At 34.2% G+C, this 24,461-nt stretch overlaps 1 protein-coding gene across 12 annotated transcripts in view; it reads right to left on the bottom strand.

Moving 5' to 3' along the window:
- Positions 1-24,461, bottom strand: part of SPAG16 (sperm associated antigen 16) — a 951,825-nt gene that overhangs the window by 881,596 nt on the left and 45,768 nt on the right. For 5 of the 12 annotated variants that reach the window (XR_002339403.1, XM_001924180.4, XM_021076090.1 and 2 more), the window contains one exon: positions 23,077-23,146. The exons of 1 other annotated variant lie outside the window; for it this stretch is intronic. Coding sequence is in view for 10 of the 11 variants with exons in the window: in XM_001924180.4 (XP_001924215.2) it covers positions 23,077-23,146 (70 nt within the window). In the remaining variant the exon portion in view is untranslated. Of the gene's footprint in view, positions 1-12,340; positions 12,451-23,076; positions 23,147-24,461 lie in introns of those variants that run through there. 6 more of the 12 variants (XM_021076085.1, XM_021076086.1, XM_021076088.1 and 3 more) reach the window with 3 other exon arrangements.

Here is a 24,461-nt window from a genome sequence, read left to right as displayed (position 1 = left end):
CCACTGAAGGAAAGTAGCTAAAGAGCATAGGAGGTCTCTCTGTATTATTTCTTACAACTGAATGTGACTCTGCAACTACCTCAAAATAAAAACGTTGGGTTTAAAAAAATTAGAGACATTAGTGGAACACAAAATTTTAAATAAATACTGTAGATTAAATGAGAGTACTAAATCAATGTTAATTTATTGATTTTAAAAATTACATTGTATTTATGTAAGAAAATGTCTATATTTTCATGAATTATATGCAAATATTTGATAAAGAAAAAAAAAAAAAAAAACAACGAAAATACTAAAAGAAAATACTCCAGCAAAGCATTCTAATCTCGGGTTAGGAAAGATCTCTTAAACACGGGACAGTAAGGGTCACCATAAAAGAAATTTGACTACAGTAAAATGAAGAACTTTTTTCTGGGTTACTCCTTTAAAAATAAAAATTGAGGAGTTCCCTTCTTGGCTCAGTGGTTAACGAACCCGACTAGGATCCATGAGGATGTGAGTTTGATCCCTGGCCTTGCTCGGTGGGTTAAGAATTAGGAATTGCCCTGAGCTGTGGTGTAGGTCGCAGATGTGGCTCAGATCCCATGTTGCTGTGGCTGTGGCAGAGGCTGGCAGTGGCTATGGCATAGGCCAGCACCTGTAGATCTGATTCAACACCTAGCCTGGGAACTTCCCTATGCCGTGGGTGCAGCCCTTATAAAGCAAAAAAAATGAAGTTAAAAATTAAAATAGTGTGTATTTAATGTGTAAGAACATAACAAAATGAAGAACTTATATTCATTAAAAGACGCTATAAACAAACAGAAAACATAAGTCACTGTCTAGGTTAAAATATATAAATTCATGCATCTGATCAAGGAATTAGAACCTAAAATATATTGCAAATTACTCTTCAAAGATCAAGAAACTAACAGAAAAATAGGCAAAATATATGAACAAACACTTCGAAGAAGCTAACATGAATTTCCTATAAACGAAAGAAAGCATATTCAATTTAATTATTAACAAGAAAAGTAAAAATTAAGATCCATAAGGTAACATATTTTACTCATTAGACTGGCAAAAACAAAGAGCCCAATACCAAGTTCCGGAAAGGACACAGAATAATAGAAACCACGCATGGGTTTGTAGACATGTCCAACTAATTCGAAAAAAACATGACACCATCTAGTAAAATCCTTATCTCTCCAGCAATTCTAGTCTTAGATTAATATGCTACAGAAAAACTTGCCTCTGTGCACCTGGAAATGCGTGTACAAGAATTCTCATGGCATCACTGGTTATTGAACCAAGAGTTTGAAACAACCTGAACATCCATGAATAACTGAACAGGAAAGTATATGTGTGAAATGAATTACAGCTACATAGAAGAACAGGGAAAAGACTTAGAAACAAGATACCAAAAGAAAAAAGCGGAGTTCCCGTCGTGGCGCAGTGGTTAACGAATCCGACTAGGAACCATGAGGTTGCGGGTTCGATCCCTGCCTTGCTCAGTGGGTTAACGATCCGGCGTTGCCGTGAGCTGTGGTGTAGGTTGCAGACGCGGCTCGGATCCGCGTTGCTGTGGCTCTGGGTAGGCCGGTGGCTACAGCTCCGATTCAACCCTAGCCTGGAACCTCCATATGCCGGGAGCGGCCCAAGAAATAGCAACAACAACAACAACAACAAAAAAAAAAAGACAAAAGACCAAAAGAAAAAAGCAAATTGTATAACACTACATATATAGTATATAACTTGCAGTTATGTTATTTACATATTTATGTAAATGTAGATAATATGCAATTTATATGTTTATTATAGTTAAATTTACTCATAGTATATTTAAATTAAGGAAATATAACTTGAACACATTTATACATATATATAATATATGCATATATATATATTTTTTTTGCACCCATGGCACATGGAAGTTTCCAGGCTAGAAGTCGAATTAGAGCTACAGCTGCTGGCCTACAGCTACAGCAACACAAGATCTGAGCCACATCTGTGACCTACATCACAGCTCACAGCAACAGCAGATCCCCAACCCACTGAGTGAGGCCAGGGATGGAACCTGCATCCTCATGGATACTGATCAGATTTGTTTCCACTGTGCCACAATGAGAACTCCCCACATTTATATTTTAAATTGTGGTATCTTTAATACATAAATCTACAATTTTTCATAAAGTGTAATTTTAAAATACAAACATCATAGATACTGATATTGACTGAAGTTTTCAAAATGTTGTAAAATCCTAAGTATTTTTCATTGCAATTTCATTTTTGTATTTTCTAAATCATTCATGCTTATGCATAATTCAAATAGAGTTAAAAAACAGATAATTAGTATTTCTTAATTACTTTTTTGTTATTATTATTTACTTCTTTTTATGTAAGGCAGAATATATTTAGTGTAATAATGTATTTCTATTTATTTGATTTTCTACTCAGAACAGAATTATAAACAGGTTGGCTTAATCCTTATGTATTTAACATGGCATGATATTATGAATAAATATTTTGATTAATATATTTCATCTGGGATTTTTAATGAATTATTGCAACTGTTGAAGATAGTTATTCAACATTATTATCAAATTAAAGGCATTAAAATTCCCATTTGCACAGGATTTTAGACTTTTTAATATGTTCCTTATTTCTAAACTCTAAAAATAATGCAAAACTAATTTCCTTTTCTGCAACTTTAAGGATGCTAAATAGAATGATTTAACATCTTAATGTCATATTCATAATTATTGGCAAAATGACAACCAGATCCTTAGCTGATACCAGAATCAGAATTCTGAGCAGAATTTTTTGCTCAAAGAATTACTTTGGGCAAAAAATAGTAGTAATAATTGCTTAGCAGTATTCGTGACTACTCTATTAACTGCGACTAAACTCACTGTAATAAAGCAAGGTATCTGCATGTAAGTGCGTTTAATCGCTCTTGAAGTGCACCATTAGCATCAGTGTGGAATACCACAAGGTGATGACATGCACTGATACATCAGAGGTAAGGGGACCTTAATTCACATTTTCATATTGCTATACTTAAACTATAAACTATTTTATAGAAACACCAACATATAGGATAAAGATATTACATAAGATGTCATGTTTTCACTAAGTGAATCAAAATATAAAATAGCCCCTAATGAAGTCGAGAGTTGTGTAGAATTTTATAAGCATAGTAGCACTTTCAAACAAATAACAAGAAACATGCAAACAATAAGAAAGTCAAAATTAACCACCAAAATGCTTTAATGTACATATCTCAGTGTGGATATAATCTGAAACAGGGAAACCATGCTTACAATCAATGAAAGCTACTGCTAAAATATATACAGGTTACCATATAATAAAATGACAAAGATGGTTAAAGGGTAATAATCTAGAAGTCTTAATATACTTCTATTCAGTGTTACCTACTCATGTTTAAAAGAATAAAGCAATATTAGCAATTAATTTTTATTTATCTTCTCCTGATAAATAACTCTTTGTACAGAAATACTACCCTTTCATGGGTTTGAGTTCTAACAGGCACTGGTCTAGATATATTACATATGATATTTCATTGAATCATGACAAAAACCCTTTGACACACATATCATTCTTCCTAATTTATAAAGATACAGGTTAGGTAATCCTTCCTAGTTTATACAGCATACAAGTTAGGTAATTTGCCCAGATTTGTATAGGTAGTAAGTGGTAGATCTGGATTTGACACAGAGAATAGGCTTCAAAATAATTCATACTCTATTAAAACAGTTTCTGCTAAAGTATATGCTACAGTATGTTAATAGAAGCTATGCTGAAGGAAACTAGACTGTGATAGGTAACTCATACAAGAATAAATTATAAAAGTATTAAACTCAGGACAAAAAATAACATAACTTTTCTCCCTTAACAAAAGATAAACTCACCCACACACAATTTCTAAAGACCTAAAAGAAGTTATGATTAAAGGACAAATAAAAAAATTAATCAATAGCATATGAAAACTCTCCCACAGCTTATGAGAAAGGAGCTATTTTAATGGCTATATTGGTAGTATAAGCTGGGTTTTGAAAAGTCATTCCTATATTACATGTATTACTGATTAATAAAATTAAATGATTTTTTAAATGTAACATATATTGTTAATTGCAATTGAAAGTTATTTTAAGGGAAACATCTAAAATTTATCTAAAGTTTTTCTTATAATAAGCTCTGATATTACTAAACCAGCTGTTTAATCATAATCTACAAATTGCATAATCTACAAATTTTATTATAGGCTTTTTAATTTATCCTTTAATAAGATTCTTAGATTTTAGTTAAGTATAAAGATAACAGGAATATTTCTAAACATAATAGTATTTATTTCTCAATTTGATGTATAAATGTATGATATAAAATATACTGAAAATTTTGTTGTATTGCAGTGTTTACATACCCTTCCCAATATAGCCTCAGTTCTTATCCATGTGGATAAAAAGTATCAATATTTCCTTGATAATAACTTTAAAAAACTTTAAAAAATGGTTTCCAGCAAAAACATATAACCTATGGAACCAATTCCACGTGTTATTTTGTTCAAATGATTAAAGCAGTTCTTTTCTGATTTAAACCCTAAATGTTTTCCTCATTCTGCCTGAATGAAAAGGCGAAACATCAGAAAAAGTCATTAATTAACTGTTTTTAAATTTTGCAAAAGTGAATAAAAGTTCCTCCTACCTTATTTCTTCTTCACTTTTATATAGAGAACACATGATAAAGCTTTTGCATATAGACTAAAACCCTAGAATCTATCTCTAATGAAAGCAGGCAAACTATCTTAAGAGATGTACACATATGTGTTGGGACTGGAGGGAAAGCAAAGCTTGGAGTGACACCAGAGCACTCCTCACACACACAAGATCTGGCACTTTGCCACTGGAGAAAAATGGTAGGATCTGAGGCTGGGGGTAAGGGAAAGGAAAGGCAGCTTCAGTAAAATATGCTAATGTGTTTTAATTCTAATGTTCCAAAATTTCTGTATTCATTTGGCTACTGTTGGAGCTGCAGCCTGCCCAGCCTTCCTGCCTGCTCTGCTCCAATGTTCCTGGCAGCTGACTCTTACTCATTTATCAAGAGCCCACAGTCAGCCTTTACACATCTTTCAATGTCGAAGAAACTCATGACAGTTTGGAGTTTTGATGATGACAGGGAACTGAATATCTTTAACTACTGACCTGAAACAACTTTATAACCTAATCTAGTCTGGAAGTCATGAATATAAACACTCAACCATTGATCTGTAGTCATTTGAAGAAATAACTATAACAAATGAAATAAAATATAAGGATAAAGATAAACAGACTCTGGAGAAAACAGAGAAAAATATTCAGGGAGCAGAAATTCTTTTTTGTTTTAAAAAAAGTCTCTCTACTTCAAGGAGACTGAAGTAAATATAACATCAATGAAGACACAATAGACATCTATGAGAAAGGATTAATTGGAGAATAAGAAATAAATCTTAGAGGGAATTCCTGTCGTGGCTCAGTGGTTAACGAATCTGACTAGGAACCATGAGATTGTGGGTTTGATCCCTGGCCTTGCTCAGTGGGTTAAGGATCTGGCGTTGCCATGAACTGTGGTGTAGGTCGAAGACTCAGCTCAGATCCTGCGTTGCTGTGGCTCTGGCGTAGGCCAGCGGCTACAACTCCGATTCGACCCCTAGCCTGGAAATAGGACAAAAAAAAAAAAAAAAAAAAAAAAAAAAAAAGAAAAGAAAGAAATCTTAGAAATGATGAATCAAATTTTCAAAATAACAAATTCAACTAAGAGGGCAGCTTGACAGAAAAAAAAGACCCAAGCAGAAGAAACTATGAAGTATACCACCAGGGAGAATATGGAGGTTGACCCAAGGGGAAGTACTGCTCCAGATAAGGAACTTCCTCAGTAGAGTTGGTAGGGGTGTCTAAAGAGCCCATGAAAGTGTCCATGAGGGTAATAGCTTTTCGTATCTACCAGGTTCAAGAACCATAAGCCACTATACTGTAGTTTGAATCAAAGAACAACTTTTCTATTCCCTTTATAGTTCATAGTTCCTTCTTTTTCTCTTTCTTTTCTTTTTTTTTTTTTTTTTTTTTTTTTCTTTTTTTGGTCTTTTTAAGGCCTCACCCATGGCATCCAGGCTAGGGGTCAAATCGGAGCTATGGAACCGGCCTATGCCACAGTTACAGCAACGCCAGATCCAAGCCATGTCTTCGACCTATACCACAGCTCAGGGCAATGCCAGATCCTTAAGCACTGAGCAATGCCAGGGATCGAAACCGCAAGCTCATGAATACAAGTCAGATTCATTTTGCTTAGCCACAACAGGAACTCCATTTTCATCCTTTTTTTTTTTTTTTTTTTTTTTTTTTTTTTTTAGGGCCACACCCACTGCATATGGAGATTCCCAGATTAGGGGTCACAGCTCAAGGCAACGCATGGTCCTTAACCCACTGAACGAGGCCAGGGATGAACCCACATCCTTACGGATGCTCACGTTAACCACTGAGCCATGACAGGAAATCCTCCTCCTTTTTCTAATTTCAACCTTGCTAGTTAACTAACTAGATAGGAAAAAAAAAAAGGAAAATCACACACCACTACTACCACCACCCCTTACTCCTGAAAGTATCTAGCCCAAAGAAGGCCCAGCTTTTGAAAGAATGGGAGAGGATTTAATTTGTATCAAATGTGGAGCTTTGATACTACACAATGCTGAATATCTTTATTGATCTGAGGTTTATGTTTTAAAACTTAAGGTCAACATAGAATTAACTAATAAATATCAATGAAGCCTGCACAGAATTTTCACCCGATGACAACAGATAATCTCCACTAAGCAGCTTAAAGGACAGAAGTTATATAAAAATATTGCTTTTACAATTATATCCTAAAGTCTTACTTTTAAAACTAATACAGTGAAAATTACATCCCACTTGAAGGCAACTAGTAAAGAATGGGGAAGAGAACTACTACTTCAAATGTAAAAAAAAAAAAAAAATCAATGGGCCAATGAAGCAATCAAAGAGGAAATCAGAGACTACCCTGAGACAAATGAAAACAGAAACACAACTTTCCAAAATCTAAGGGACTCAGCAAAGGCAATTCCAAGAGGAAAGTTTTTAGCAATATTAGCAATACAGGAATACATCAAGAAATGAGAAGCATCTCAAATAAACAACTTAAATTAACATGTAAGCAAATTAGAAAATCTAAAAGGAAAAAAAAATCAGCAGAAGCAAGAAAATAAGAGGAAATACATTTTCAAAAGGACCAAAAATCAATAGAAAAGATTACTGAAATCAAGAGTTGATCTTTCAAGAAGATAAACACATTGATAAACGTCTAGCCATGCTCAACAAGAAGAAAAGAGAGAGGAGATCCCCTTGTGGCTCAGTGGTAACAAACCTGACTAGTATCCATGAGGACATGGGCTCGTCCCAGGCCTCAGTAGTGTGTTAAAGGATCTGGCTTTGCTTTGAGCTTGGTGTAGATTACAGAAGCAGCTTGGATCCTGTGTTGCTAGTAACTTCCATATGCTGCAGGTACGGCCCTAAAAAGACGAAAAAACAAAGAGACAAAAAAGAGAGGATCCAAATAAAATAAGAAATGAAAGAGGAGAAATAATAACCAAAACAAAAAAGAAACAAAAAACACTTAAAAATATTACAAATATTTATATGCCAACAAATGAACAACTGAGAAGAAATGGACAAATTTTTAGAAACCTAAAACGTGCCAACTGAATTAGGAAAAAGTGACAATCTGAAGAGACTGATCACAGGTAGTGAATGCATTGGTAATAAAAAACTGAATAGCATCACAGGAGAATTGTACTAAACATATGAAGAAGAGCTAATACCTATCCTTCTCAAACAATTCCAAAAAACTGAATAGGATGGAACACACTCAAATTCATTCTACAGGGGCACAGTTATCCTGATACCAAAACCAGATAAAAAACTACAAAGCAAGATTACAGGCCAATATCTCTGATGAATATAGATGAAAAAATATTCAACAAAATATTAGCAAACTGAATTCAACAATATATAAAAAGATCACACTCCATAATCAAGTAGGATTTATTCCAGCGATGAGGGATGGTTCAATATTTGCAAATCAATCCTGTGATACAGCACGTTAAAAGGAATGACAGAACCCATATCATCTCAACAGATGCAGAAAGAGCATTTGACAAAATTCCACAAACATTTCATGATAAAAACTCTCATCAAAGTTAGTATGAGGGAACATATCTCAACACTAAAGGCTGTTTAATAACCCACAGCAAACATCATACTCAACATTGAAAAGATGAAAATTTTTCATCTAAAATCAGGAACTAGACAAGGATGCCCATCCTCCTCACTTCTATTTAACAGAGTACTGAAATTCCTAGCCAGAGCAATCAAATAAGACAATCAGAATGGATAAGCAATGAGGTCCTACTGCATAGCACAGGAACTATGTCCAGTCTCTTGAGATAGATCATAATGGAAGATAATATGAGAAAAAAAAATGTGTGATATATATATATGTATGACTGGGTCACTATGCTCTACAGCAGAAATTGACTCAACATTATAAATCAACTATACCCTAATAAAAAAACAAATTTAGTTTAAAAAAAGAAAAAAAATAAAATAAGGGGCACACAAATTAGAAGGGAAGATTTAAAAGTGTCACTATCTGAAGATTACATGATACTACATATAGAAAAGCTTAAAGTCTCCACAAAAAAGGAAAAAATATTATAACTAATAAATGAATTCAATTACTTTGCAAGATACAAGATTAATATACAGTATTGTGTTGCCTTGCTATAACAATAAACTAGCAGAAAGGGAAAGCAAGAGAACAATCCTATTTAAAATCACATCATTGGGAGTTCCCTTTATGGCTGGGAGTTCCCTTCATGGCTCAGCAGTTAATAAACCCAATTAGGATCCATGAGGATGTGGGTCCGATCCCTGGCCTTGCTTGGTGGTTGAGGATCTGGCTTTGCCGTGAACTGTGATGGCAAATGTGGCTTGGATCCCATGTTGCTGGCATAGGCCAGCAGCTGTAGCTCTGATTCGACCCCTAGCCTGGGAACTTCCATATGCCACAAGTGTGGCCCTAAAAAGCAAAAATAAATTAATTAAATAAAATGAAATCACATCACCAAGAATAAAATACCTAGGAATAAACTTAACCAAGGAGGTAAAACACCTATACTCTAAAAAATATAAAACATTGATAAAGGAATGTGAAAAAGATATAAAGAATGGAAAGATATCCTGTGCTCTTGAATTTGAAAGAATTAATATTGTTAAAATGTCCATGCTACTTAAAGCAAGCTACAGTTTTAATCCAACTTCTATTAAAATACCCATGACATGTTTCACAACAAGGAGTCTTGTCAATGATTTTTTGATATGACCCAAAGTACAAGCAACAAAAGCAAAAAGAGTTAGACAACATCAAACTAAACATTTTCTGGACAGAAAAAGAAACAATCAACAAAATGAAACGGCAACCTACTGAATGAGAGTAAATTTCTAGTGACCGGGAGAAAATATTTTCAGATGTGACATACCCAATAAAGAGTTGATATTTTAAATATATTAATAACTCATACAACTCAATAGCTAAAATAAAACAATCTGACTTAAAAAATGGGCAGAGGATCTGAACACACATTTTTCCAAAGACACACAGATGGCCAAGAGGCACATGAAAAGATGTTCAGTATCACTAATCATCAGGGAAATGCAAATCAAAACCACAATTAGATAGCACTTCACACCTGTCAGAATGGTTATTATCGAAAAGACAACAAATAACAAGAATTGGTGAGGATATGGAAAAAGGGGAACCTTCCTGCATTACTGTTGGAAATGTATATTGGTACATCCACTATAAGGAAAACAGTAGGTTCCTCAAAAAATTAAAAGTAGAAACACCATAATATCAAGCAATTCTACTTCTGAGTATATATCCAAAGAAAATGATAACAGGAAGAGACAGCTACACTCCCATGTTCATTATAGCATTACAATAGCCAAGTTATGGAAACAATTTAAGTGTCAGTGAATGAATGAATAAACACGATGTGAGAGCGAGAGAGAGATCCATAGAGCATACTGGATATACAGACATAAAATCTAAAATAGCTGAACTCATAGAAACAAAGGAGAATGGTGGTTATAGCAGGGGGGAGGGGGAGGGGCTAGGAGGTATGGAAATTGGGGAGATGTTGGTCAAAGGATATAAATGGCAGGAAACAATGAAAATTAAAAGAGTAAATAAAAAATGATTACTTGTAAAGGGGGAATAATTCACCATATACATTTAGCTCTTTCTATCCTATTTAGATATTATGTTATTCTATTACAAAGCCAAAAAAGAATATACTATGCACAAATATGTAACTTTTTGTTACATAAAATGCCAACCTTTCATGACTAATGTAAAAAATCTTACAAGCCATAAGCAATTAATGAATGAATCAACAAATCATTTCTAATGACGACTTACCTACCTGAAAGAGAATTACTATGCCCTTAGAAGGTGAAAATGTTCCTGATGACCACCACCACCATTATCACACCCAAAAATCCTTAACTCTGATTTTTGTTATTATTGTGAGTGCTCCATTTGCATCCTGAACTAATGACCACAGTGGAGATGAAGATTTTCCAAACAAGAATGAGCACTACTAATTGACAAAAAGAGAGTCATCTCCCACCACTGCTTGCATTTGGCAGAGACTCAAATTAAAGGCAGGCAGAGGAGTGGGAAAACTTTATGATGGTAAAGAGGAAGGTCTGTCCTGATGGGAACTGGAGGCATAGGGAAGCTACAGGCAGGTTGACTAGAAGAGGGGATCGACCACAAATAAGATAAATTTAAACATTAATATTGCTAATAGAGGAATAATAAAATACTTATCTAAACTTCATAAAAAGTGATTATCAAAGCCTTGGTATAACCTAAAAATATTTAGTCTGTATTTTATTTTAATATTCCCTTTTTTGGGCTGCACCTGCAGCACATGGAAATTCCCAGGCTGGGGTCAAATCTGAGCTATGGCTTCTAGGCTACACCACAGCCACTGTAACACAGGATCCAAGCCACGCCTGCAGTCTACACCAGAGCTCAGGGCAACGTCAGACTCTTAACCCACTGATCAAGGTCAGGGATTACACCCACACTCTCATGGTTCCTAGTTGGGTTTGTTACCACTGAGCCATGACGGGAACTCCTGGTATTTTATTGAAATACTCTATATGATACCAGATTCTAATACATACCTTTGAGGAAAAAATGTTACAGATACTAGCTGAGTAAATGATTTGTCACTTGAATTTAAAAAAATCTATTGTTCTTACATCATTACTACTACTAAAAAGTTATTAATATTGTAAATATTTTCATTTTAAAATCAATATCAGATATTTTATAACTCAAAGGTAATTACTTTATAAAAAACATTTATTACCTCAGTTAGACTTTTACGTAATTTTCAGGACAAGAAACTAAACCTTTCACAGGTTTCAGGTAATTTTTTTTTGCTTCCTCATTTTTGATCTTTGCCCAACAGTCTTTTTTTTTTTTTCTTTTTGTCTTTTATCTTTTAAGGCCGCACCCACAGCATATGGAGGTTGCCAGGCTAGGGGTCTAATCGGAGCTGCAGCCACTGGCCTATGCCACAGCCACAGCAACACCAGATCTGAGCTGGGTCTGTGACCTACACCACAGCTCACGGCAACACCGGATCCTTAACTCATCGAGCAAGGCCAGGGATCGAACCCACAGCCTCATGATCCTAGATGGGTTCATTTCTGCTGCACCATGACGGGAACTCCACCGACAGTCATTTTTAACACCATTTTTCAGTAATCATTGTAGAAGATTTTAATTAACAGCCTGATTGCAAAGAAAATCATTCAAATAAATATAAGGAGATTCTTATATAGGCATAATTCTTTCCATCCTACTTTTTTAAAAGACTAAATAAAGTTTGAAGTTATACTATGAGAAAAGAAATAAGGGACAATCTGGTAGGTTTTTTTTTTTGTTTTGTTTTTTTTTAGACAAAGTTAAATTTAGGCAGAAAAGGAAGCAAGTAAGCAGAAATGGCGGAGTGATTAATCCAGTTTTCTCTCCTGATAAAAAGTGCATGTCTCTCAATAGCCTAGTTACTAATAACACTGAAGAACCTATACAGACGAAGGAGCTTGGAATACCTAACTTCCGAATTCCTTTTCCAATAAAATAATGATATGGTATGAGTCCAAGAACATGAATACCTGAAAGTTAAGTATGAATTTACAGAACAAAGTCATACCTTTGTATTAGCTTTCATCTTTATTTTACATTTGCTTTGTTCTCTGGCTTCACGGAGACCTTTCTGAGTAGGACCTTCTGGTGCATTTTCCTTTTCACAATTAGGAACAACTATAAGATAATATAATTTATTATGGATGTTTATACTGTAAGATTTATTATAACCAAAAAAAACAACAAAGTCAAATTCATTATACATGTATTTTCTTAAGTATTAACCTAATAATACTAAAACCATACCAAAAATGTTTAAAATGGAGTCTTGAAGTCATTTCCCAAAAATACAGGGTGTCACTGCTGCAAAGTTACTGAAATGGCATGAGGAGCCAGGAGGAAAACATATGAGCCAACTCTAGTTACATTATACCTAAACTCCCATTATCAAGAAGTTTCTCATCTTTAAGAAGAATTGAAAAGGGCCCAAGGAGACAATGGTAAGCAAAGAAAAAATTTCCCAAGTGGAAATGGATAATAAACAGAGATTTTTACATGAACACTGTATTAATAAAATATTCAGTTTCACAAAGTTGAAAAAAACAGAAAGAAAACACAGGATAACATTTCAATGTAGTTATAACACTGAGCTCCAAACTCTCCTGGACAGAAAAAACAGTCCTACAGGAATCCAAGGGAAAAAATAAGAGTGGTGGAAAAAGTCTGTTTCTTTTTCACGTCTTTCCATATACACATACACATGTAGGTATACATAATTTCCCTCTGTATTTCTAAACAGCAAGCTTCTGTCAAACAATGAATGTGGCTATAGTCATTAACTCATAAATAAAAGAAACCACTCAATATTCTAAATTATAAGACTAATTTATAATTGAGAAAAGATAATGAAAAACAAAAATATGTGGATGCTTTCAATGTCAAGGCTCTTTGAGAGTTTTGAGAATCCTGATTTATAAAGGTAAGGAAGCATATGCTAACGTTTAGTTTCTTTCCTGATCTTATTTTTCCTATTCAGTACCAGTTGCAAGGAAGAAAACCCTCAAACTAACTCCTACAATAACATAAAAACCAAATGTTGCATAAGGTAGTACTATATGAAAGTACTTTAAAAAAGAAAACCCTCAAATACTAGGGTACCCAGACTACCAGCACTCCCTCAAGTTAGAGCCCCACAACACCTGGAAGTCAAATTGTGGAGGAAAGGCAACAATTACAGCTCGCTGAGATTACAGAACAAATTTCACATCAGATTCACTTTTATTGTATTTCCCTCCTAAACAGCCAAGAGTGAAAACCTCATAATGATAATGATTTAAAATTATAATAATTACCATTTATGCCTCATTGATGTTTCACCATCTAAAGCTACTGGTCTAAACAATATACACATATTATTTCATGAATTCCTGTCAATAGGCCTGTGAAGGTCACTACCTTTTGTTCCCATTTACACATGAGGAGAACTTGTACAGTAATATGGGAAGAATGGAGAAAGCAGTAAGGAGAAAAGTCCAAGATTATAGCAGATCAATCTAGGAATATGAGCAGATCTCAGGTTCGTATACAAAACGTTACAAAGCACCACTTCATGAGAGAAATAAAACAAAAAGCAAGAAACAAACAAAATGGTAAGGATAAATGAAATAAAAAAATCATGGAGTTCCCGTTATGGCTCAGTGGTTAACAAATCCGACTAGGAACCATGAGGTTGCGGGCTCAATCCCTGGCCTTGTTCAGTGGGTTAAGGATCGGGCATTGCCATGAGCTATGGTGTAGGTCGTAGACGCAGCTCGGATCTGGTATTGCTGTGGCTGTGGCGCAGGCAGCAGCTACTGCTCCGATTAGACCCCTAGCCTGGGAACCTCCATATGCTGCAGGAGTGGCCCTAGAAAAAGCAAAAAATCCAAAAAAAAAAAAAAAAATCAAAAAGGGCTTGGTTTATGAGTACATGTAGCTGTTTCACAAGATGAAATTACAAAAATTTACATTTTAATAATATTTTAGAAAAAGTTCAGCATTTGGAACCAAAACACAGGAATACACATTGCATAATTCATGTGGAATTGTCATAGAAATAATATTTCTTAATTATTTCTCAATGTACTAATAATAAACACTCTCCATCAGATAAACATCACTTTTAGTTACACAAGGATTTGTAGAACAAATGAGAGGCTCAAACATTAAAGTTTTTGTGTCACATTCATGGTTAAGTGCGTATAATTTTTAAATTCTACATAGCGCTTCTTAAGGTTTAGTAAATATCCTAGCAAAGTCATGTCTCTATCATGGCATCATTATGTTTATCATTAAATGCTTATTAATGACAAGGTCTAGAGTATTAATTGGTGCTATGCAGTTTCCCAAATTTTATTTGGCACAATCATCATCTTAAGGAAGGTACAGTTCCCTGAGAAAAATAAAGCAAACATCAAATAAACAAACAAACACATTTTCATTTATGAAAATTAGTTACTGTTCTTCCAGTGCTAAATTTCACTCATTCAACTATTTCTTAATGTATGCACACATTCAACCAATATTAACTTAACATGTTCAGGCTGCTGGTTAAATGTCCGAAATGCTGGAATATACTCATTGAACAAATACTTAATTACCTACATACTGCCAGTCTCTAAATCCATTATAGGTTAGACAAGACAATGATTTAACCAAAAAAAAGTTGAAAAAATTATCCATAATTTATCTCAGAAAGATAAAGAGAAAATATCAAAAAGATCAGAAAGCTAAAATGAGATCAAGTATACATTTAATTGGAATTCAGAAAAAGGTAATAGAGGTAGGGAGAAAGAAGCTCTATTTGAAATGACAGCTTTCTAAACTGGTCCACATGCTCCATATAATCATAAGAAATTAACATCTTGTAATGTAATCCCAAACAGCAAAAAAAACAAAAAAAAAAACCCAAAAAACCTTAAAAACCAATTAATTAAAACCTTAAGGACTACTTTGCTCCACTGCACATGACATCTGTTTGTGCATTTTGAGTCTGCTTTTAAAGTTTTTTAACTCCCTAAAACATTTCCAATTTCTTGCTGTTCTTCCTGAATTCTGTTTCCTATCATAAATTAGAAGACATCATAAAATATAATTAGATATATCTTTATAACTTGGTTTGGAAATAGCTATTGTATTCAAATTGCAACCACATATGAAAACAAAGTAAGATAGGTTAATGAATAACACAAACATAAGAAAAACTAACATATTGATAAACTTTTTGAACTTTAATAATTTGCACAAGAAGTTTTATCTCATAAAATGTAATACTTTCTTTGCTTTCTGTGTAGTTTCTTGTAAATATTTGATTCATATACTTTTCATAACAAAGAAAAGTATAACACAATACTATCACTTCAAATACCTAGTTGACAATAATTCACTATTTCATAGTTTCTCCAGGGCATTTTTCTATTATTCCACATACATACAAGAGTAAATATAAAATTATAAATCCTTTTCAGGTGAGAAATCTGAGTACCAAAGTATTAATAACATTTTCTCTAGGTGGTGGCAATCATGGATAATTTTTAAAACATTTTATCATTTAATATTTTTCTGTAATAAGCATGTCAACTTGATAGTCAAAAAATATGGTATGTTTAAAATTCTTTGATAACTATTCCAAGTGAGTCTAATTTTTGTCTTATTCCTTAAACACAGATTAAATAATAATTAGTCTTTCTCCTAAAGTTCAGAGTAAATAACAATCAAGTCATTGTTTCCTAACTACAGAGTGATTTACCTTTAAAGAGTTTCTACTGCCATATCAACTTCTGCTCAAAATAAATGAAAAATAGAGGAATGACAGATGGAATATTTTTAAAATTAAACTGAGAAAATGAAGAGAGAAAGAGTTAAAGAAATTAAAATAATCATGAAGGACAGCAAGATTTATGAGGAAACGTCAGTTAAACAATAAGACAACGTTTTACAAATAACAGTCCTTGCCTAAGCAAGGCTTCAAACTGACCAGCCAGTTTGAGTGATGCTGGAATCTGCGACCACACAGCCAAATGCTGACACAAGAAGCCTAGGAAAAGGTACTGCAAACCCTATACCTAAAACTAGAATGCCTGTTTTTTAAGCACACAGTTATTCAGTACAGAATTTAAGGAATTACTTTTATTCAGGTAATTGGGATCATGCAACTAAGAAAATCTGTTTTCTTCATGTTGAGTTGGATTTTTTTTATCAAAAAGCCTCTTCAAAATATCATTGATAAAAATATAATCACATACTTGCTCTTCAAAGTAACTTATAAATTTCTGTCTTAAAAAATTGCAATGAGGAGTTCCCGTTGTGGTGCAGTGGTTAACGAATCCGACTAGGAACCATGAGATTGCGGGTTCCATCCCTGCCCTTGCTCAGTGGGTTAAGGATCTGGCGTTGCCATGAGCTGTGGTGTAGGTTGCAGACGCGGCTCGGATCCCGCGTTGCTGTGGCTCTGGCGTAGGCCGGTGGCTATGGCTCCGATTAGACCCCTAACCTGGGAATCTCCATATGCCACGGGAGCGGCCCAAGAAATGGCAAAAAGACAAAAAAAAAAAAAAAAAAAAAAAATGCAATGAATTGAATTAAATACTAGAAGATAATTTCGGCAAGGAATTATCTGTAAATGATCATCTTATTTTAATAGAGATGTCAAGGATAAATAAATAAAATCATGAGCTGTCATACTAGAATCTAACATCACAGATTAACTGGTATAGCATTAACCCCTCAACCTTTATGCATTCTCATATATATATTCACAAACAATTCATTGTAAGTTAGAGTTCCAGATATTATAGTAGTTTCACATCATCCTTTCATACCTAATCTGATTGTATTCTTCTTAAAAGTCATCTATATATGAAACAAATAACTTTTTCATACAGACAGAAAAATATATTCTTTAAAAATGAAGTAAAGGGAGTTCCTGTCATGGCTCAGTGGTAACGACCCCGAATAGTATTCATGAGGACACAAGTTTGATCCCTGGCCTCGCTCAGTGGGTTAAGGATCTGGTGTTGCCATGAGCTGTGGTATAGGTCACAGACTCAGATCAGATCCCGCATTGCTGTGGCTGTGGTGTAGGCCAGCAGCTGTAGCTCCAATTTGACCCCTAGCATGGGAACTTCCATATGCAGCTGGTGCAGCCCTAAAAAGCGAAAAAAAAAAAAAATGCAGTAAGAAAAAAACATAGAAAATAATCACATCACATAAAGAAAATCATGTAAACATTTTGGTGGGCATCCTCTAATAATTTTTCTTTGCATATATTTAACAAACATGCTTTTATACTCTATAAATGGTTTTATTTCTTAACATTAAAACACATGCATCTTTCTATGCTTGATTTTAAAGAATTTCTGGTATTATAAGGTCAAGCATATATAAACATTCACATCTAGTTAGAGGCTAGGGTTGCTTATTATTTTTGTTACTATAGATATGACTGCAATAAACTTCCTTATACATAGTGTCTTTAAGTATCATGGAGCGAAAATGATATTTCTTTACCATAAAATCTTAGGAAAGAAACTACTAAATCAAGGCTAAGAAAAAAATTTTGAATGTGACAATGATACATATTTCTTTCAAGCTTTAGAGAACACAAAGAATAATCACCTGAAAAAACAGGATGTTATGTTTATTAAGAAATTCACTATTTTGCAGTCTTTCTGTACTTTAGAGTTTCTTATTATTCTCTTTTAAATGAACATTTTTGAGGTATAATTTACATATGATACAATGCATACATTTTAAGTGTAGAGTTGGGTAAATTTTAACAAAGATAAGAAGGTGTATAACCAACCACCAAAATCAAGATATAGAATATGTGCATTTACCCCAAAGTATTATTTTTGATCATTTACATATCTTATAAATATTACCTTAAAATGCTATACTTTTTGTCTTTATTAACCACTTTCCTTTTAAGGAAATTAATAAGAAGAAATCTTCATCTTTATGTTGACCAGAATTAAACATTTCTAGATATCTGTACAGTATTTATATCTGTAGATCTGACTTTTTCTGGCTTATTTTTCTTTCTGCCCAAAGAAATTACTTTAGTATTTCATGTACTTTAGGATGGCTTGCAACAAAATCTCTCAGTTTTCATTTACATGGAAATGTCTACATTTCCCTCTAATTTCTGAAGAATATTTTTATTGAATATACAATTCTAAATTAAATTTTTTCCATATTTTAAAGATGTCATTTCACTGTTTCAAGCCCCAAGTATTTTTGACATGAAATCAGCCTTTATTTGTATTACTGTTCCCCTGTAGGTAATGTCTTTTCTCTCTTGCTGCTTTTAAGATTTTCTCACATAAATTCTGAATACAGTGTATCCAGGTATGATTTTGTGTTTTTGGTTAGTTGATTTTTTGGGTCTATAAATTTTCCTTACATCAATTTGGAAAATTTTAGATCATCTTTTGTTTAAATATTTTTATGCCCCATTCTCATTCTTTTTTCCATCAGTCTTCCAATTACCTACACATTAAATAGGCAAATTTCCTTCCATTTTTTTTCTCTCTTCTTTAGGTGATTTTTATTGATGTCATTTAAAATTCACTGACACATCTGTCATCTTCAATTTATTAAGTATAAAATTTTGATTTTAGTTATTATATTTTTCAGTATGAGATTTCTATTTCCTTTTTTTGTTTGCTTGTTTCCATTTATCTTCCAAGACTCCTTCTCTTCACTTATTTATGACATATTTTCCTTGGTCACATTAAAAATAACTGTTATAGCACAGAATCTGAAGACAATGGAACCATATGGTTCTAAAGAACCATAATCTTAGCCCTATATAAGGGAAGTGTTATAGAACTCTGTTGCCAAGTAGATAAAGCATCCTGTAGAGTCCAGGCAAATAAGCCATTCTAACAGGAATTCTCTGGGAAATGTCTCATGCAGCCCTTAAATTCCTGGGAGCAATCATACATCACTCAGTGTCCTAGAACACAGGACAAGTGAAGTACCTGGGCTTCACTGCTGTTGTGGTTTACGCTGAATTCCATCATAAACAGAAGTTAATGGATTACAAAAAACTGAATAGGAAAAACCTCAAGCTCTAGGCTGCAGGTCTGCTAGAGCTATGCCGCACACTGTGCTGGCAAACTAGACCCAAGTTATTGAGTGTGACAGAGGGTTATCCCAAGTGGATAAGGATTAGGAGACAAGATTACAAAGTAGAAGGACCTGAGCTCACCTCCTCTCATGAAAACACCAAAATCACAACTAATTTCTGAACAACCAAATGACATACAAGGGAGTCCCCAAAAGATTATCAACTATTTTTTTTCAGCAGAAACTCTGCAGGCCAGAAGAGAATGGCATGATATATTTAAAGTGATGAAAAGAAAAACCTACAACAAAGAATACTCTACCCAACAAGGCTATCGTTCATATTTGATGGAGAAATCAAAAGTATTTCAGAGACAAAAAGCCAAGGTAATTTGGTACCACCAATCAGCTTTAGGACAAATACAAAAGGAAACTGTCTAGACAGGAAAGAAAAGGCCACAACTAGAAACAAGAAAGTTACAAGTGGGAAAGTTCACCAGTAAAAACAAACATAAAATAAAAGTAGGAAATCATCCACATACAAATATGATATCAAAGCAAGCAATCATGAGGAGAGTACAAATGAAGGATATTGCAAATATATTTGAAATTAAAATAACCTAAATAAAAATCATTAAAAAAATGCACCCGTAAGTTCACTGCAGCACTATTCACAATAGTCAAGACATGGAAACAACCTGTCCATCAGTAGATGAATGGATTAAGAAGATGTGGTATATATATACAATGGAATACAACTCAACCATAAAAAAGAACAAAATAATGCCAGCTGCAGCATCGTGGATGGAACTAGAGACTCTTATACCAAGTGAAATAAATCAGAAAAAGAATGCCACACACCATATGATATCACTTATATCTGGAATTTAATATATGGCACAAATGAACCTTTCCACAGAAAAGAAACTCACAGACTTAGAGAACAGGTTGCCGAGGGGGAGGGGGAGGGAGTGGGATGGACTGGGAATTTGGGGTTCATAGATATAAACTATTGCCTTTGGAATGGATAAGCAATGAGATCCTGCTGTACAGCCCTGGGAACCATATCTAGTCACTTATGATGGAGCATGATAATGTGAGAAAAAAGAATGTACATGTGTATTGTGACTGGGTCACCTTGCTGTATAGTGGAAAATTGACTGAACAGTGTAAACCAGCTATAATGAAAAAAAAAATCATTAAAATAATAAAAATAAAAATAAATAAAAATAAAACAATCTTGTGTACAGACAGACTGCAATATCAAAATCTCATAGTAACTCCAAAACCAAAAAAAGATACACACAAAAAAGAAAAAGGATTACAAATATAGCATTAAAAATAGTAAGACAGTTCTCAAATCACAAGAGAACCAAAGAGGAAGGGAAGGAAGAAAAAAGACCTCCAAAAACAAATCCAAAACAATTAAAAAAACAGCAATACGGACATACATAATTACCTTAAATGTAAATGCTCCAACCAAAAGACATAGACTACCCGAATGGATACAAAAACAAGACCCACATATCAAAAAAAAAAACAAAACAAAAAAAAAAAAAAAAACAAAAAACAAGCAACTCAATTAAAAAATTGGCAGAACTAAATAGACATTTCTTGGGAGTTCCTGTCATGGTGCAGTGGAAACGAATCCAACTAGGAACCATGAGGTTGCGGGTTCAATCCCTGGCCTTGCTCAGTGGGTTAAGGATCCGGCATTGCTGTGAGCTGTGGTGTCGGTCACAGATGCAGCTAGGATCTGGCATTGCTGTGGCTCTGGCATAGGCTGGCAGCAACAGCTCCAATTAGACCCCCAGCAGGGGAACCTCCATATGCTGTGGGTGCAGCCCTAAAAAGACAAAAAAATAAAGACATAAATAGACATTTCTTCAAAGAATAAAAAAGGCCCCAAAACCCAGTAAAATATGCTCAACGTCACAAATGATTAGAGAAATGTAAGTCAAAACTATGAGGGAGTTCCCGTCATGGCACAGTGGAAATGAATCTGACTAGGAACCATGAGGTTGTGGGTTCGATCCTGGCCTCGCTCAGTGGGTTAGGGATCTGGCATTGCTGTGAGCTGTGGTATAGGTTGTGGCTGCAGCTCAGATCTAGTGTTGCTGTGGCTCTGGCATAGGCTGGCAGCTGTAGCTCCGACTGGACCCCTAGCCTGGGAACCTCTGTATGCTGTGGGTATGGCCCTAAAAAACAAAAAGACAAAAAACAAAAAAAAAGTGTAATGAGATGTACCTCACACTAGTCAGTGTGGCCATCATCAAAAAATCTACCAACAATAAATACTGGAGAGGGTGCAAAGAAAAGGAAATTCTACTACACTGTTGGTAGGAATATAAACTGGTACAACCACTATGGAGAATAGGATGCAGGTTCCTTAAAAAACTAACTATAAAACTACTATATGATCCAGCAATCCCATTCCTGAGCATATATCCAAAGAAACCTGTAATTCAAAAGGATAATGCACCCCAATGTTCAGGGCAGCACTATTTACAACAGCCAAGACACAGAAGCAACCTAAATGTCCCTCGAGAGAGGAATCGATAAAGGATATGTAGTACATATATATATATACAATGGAATATTACTATCCATAAAAAGAATGAAATATTGTTATTGTTATTCCCCCAATACAATTTACAATAAAAAATAAAAATAAAAAAATAATGCCATTTATAGATTATAAACACTCTAGACAACTGTCCTCCTCTGAATAGTACCGATTTTTGTTCTAGCAGTCAGTTTAATTTTTTGATGATCACCTTGAATTCTAGGGTTAATCTGATGTTTTATTAGTGTGTATCAATAGAAAGCCCTAAATATTTCCCAAGGTTCTCTAATTGGGCAAAATTCAAACTCTAAGCTCTGTTTCCCCGAGAAATTCTGTGTAAGCTTTATTTTAGGTTTTATAGTGTGGGTGCAGGATATTTAATGTTAATGTGGTGTTACCAAGGGTTAAAGAGGTCTCTCCATCAAGACATGGCCAGAATACCAACATATCACATCACTGCTTGACATCTAGAACCCCTTAATCCTATAGAGTCTTCTTAGTAGGTCTCAGGTAGTTTTGCATGTGTAGCTTCACCATCAACTAAGGACTCTTGCATACTCTCTTACAAACCAGGCCACTGCACATTGTTAGCATTCTCTTATTTGGTGCACTTTTCTACAGATTCTAGTTGCATCAACAACTCATGAACTGCAGTCTTTGCCTTTTCAGTTCATACAGGAGTGCCATCTCTTCCTGACCTCTCTCTCCGGGGAGCTTGGTTTAAAAGTTTCCCTATACGAAAGGCCACTGTGATGATGGACCCTAACTTATAAATTTTCCTTCTGTCATCTGCCTTCTGTGACTTGTGATGTTTTCCAGTACCTAAAAGTAGCTATTTCATATGTAGTCTAGTTTTATAGTTATTTATGGAGGGAAGGCTAGTCTGGTACCAGGTACTTCATCAGGACCAGAAACAGAAGTCCTGTCATTATGGTTTACTCATATTTTTCTCTAAAATTAGTATATACAATATTATATCTATATTTCCTCGATACTTTCATTAAGTATTTTAACTTGGGAATTATCACATCATTTATTAGCTTTTAATCATCTCTAGAATTTTGAGTTCTAATAAGGCTGAAAAATCACCAACCAATAATAAATTTAAATTTTATCACATTTTACTTTACCTCTTAATTCAGGAGCATAGACACCATGTCCTATTTCCATATGCTTCAATGTTTCTTGAAGTCCAGAAATCTAAAAATTAAAATCCATGGATGTGGGATTATACCAAATAATTCAAAAAATGGGTTTTAAAATGCAACGTTTAAATGCTGATTACAAAGTACAGAAAATATTAATTTCTCTTAAATTAATTCCTACATATTTTAAAATTTTAACAAGAGAAAATATAATTTTAAGTTTAAAATAAATTCCACAGGCAAATATTTAGTATTATTATGGGTAAGCATCTGAAATGTTTACTTCACCACAAAGCTTTTGGAAACAAGAATACTCGTTACACATTTTTAACGATAATTATTCAGGTCTCTACTTTGAGAGAGTTTTATCTTCTGTTGAAATTGCTTCACAACAACTTAATTCATCTTTATGTCCATGAAAGATGAGGTAAATATTAATTGGGAAGTAAAATATGAAAAAAATTGCTACTATTCTAAAACTCTTAGCTCATTCTCTACCCACAAATAGACCTTGTTATTTTAAATATATTTTTTAATTTAGAGCATTTGTTAGCTTGCTTGATGGTATATTATTTACCTATATTTCCTGAAAAACGGACTTCAAATTCAACCTTAAAAAGCTATCTCAACAACCCTCATATGATGATTCAATACAAAATATCCTCTGTTTAATTATATATATAGGTACACACGTTTTTCTATCACTGAGCATCAACATTTCTTTATTAACAGAAAAGAGAATATAATAAATTGTAGTCTATGGATTAGTGCTCATGAAATGCCTGGGTAAAAAAAAGAGTGAAAAATTTGTATCGCTTCTTGGACGCCGAATGGATTTTAAATTTTTTAAGTGAATTTCTTATTTAGAATAGTGTGAAATTTACATAAAAATTGCAAATATGGTACACAGAGTTCCTGTATACTGTTTCCTGTACATTACCATGGTACATCAACAGGCTCAACATCCAACCCAAATTTGAGTGGTGGTCTATCCGTAGATACCCACAATAGCTCCTTTGTCCCTTGACATACCTCACTGTTGTACTGGGTATTTCCTCTCTTCCTGTCTTCCTTTCATCCATCCTTCCTTACTTTCTCCCTCTTCCCTCCTTCCTTTCTTTCTTCCTTTCTCTCTTTCTTTCTTCCTTCCTTCCTTTCTTTCTCTCTGGTGCTCTCTCTCTCTCTCCCCCACTCCCTTCTCCTTCCTTGCTTTCTTCCTTTCTCTCTTTCTTTCTTCCTTCCTTCCTTTCTTTCTCTCTGGTGCTCTCTCTCTCTCTCCCCCACTCCCTTCTCCTTCCTTGCTTTCTTTTTTTACTTTATGAATATTTCCTAGTTTCTGGGACAAGATGTCCCACGTGCTCACCCAGGCA

This window comes from Sus scrofa, chromosome 15 (genome assembly GCF_000003025.6).
Source record: "Sus scrofa isolate TJ Tabasco breed Duroc chromosome 15, Sscrofa11.1, whole genome shotgun sequence".
Taxonomy (NCBI): domain Eukaryota; kingdom Metazoa; phylum Chordata; class Mammalia; order Artiodactyla; family Suidae; genus Sus; species Sus scrofa.
This window is presented reverse-complemented; position numbering and strand designations above follow the sequence as displayed.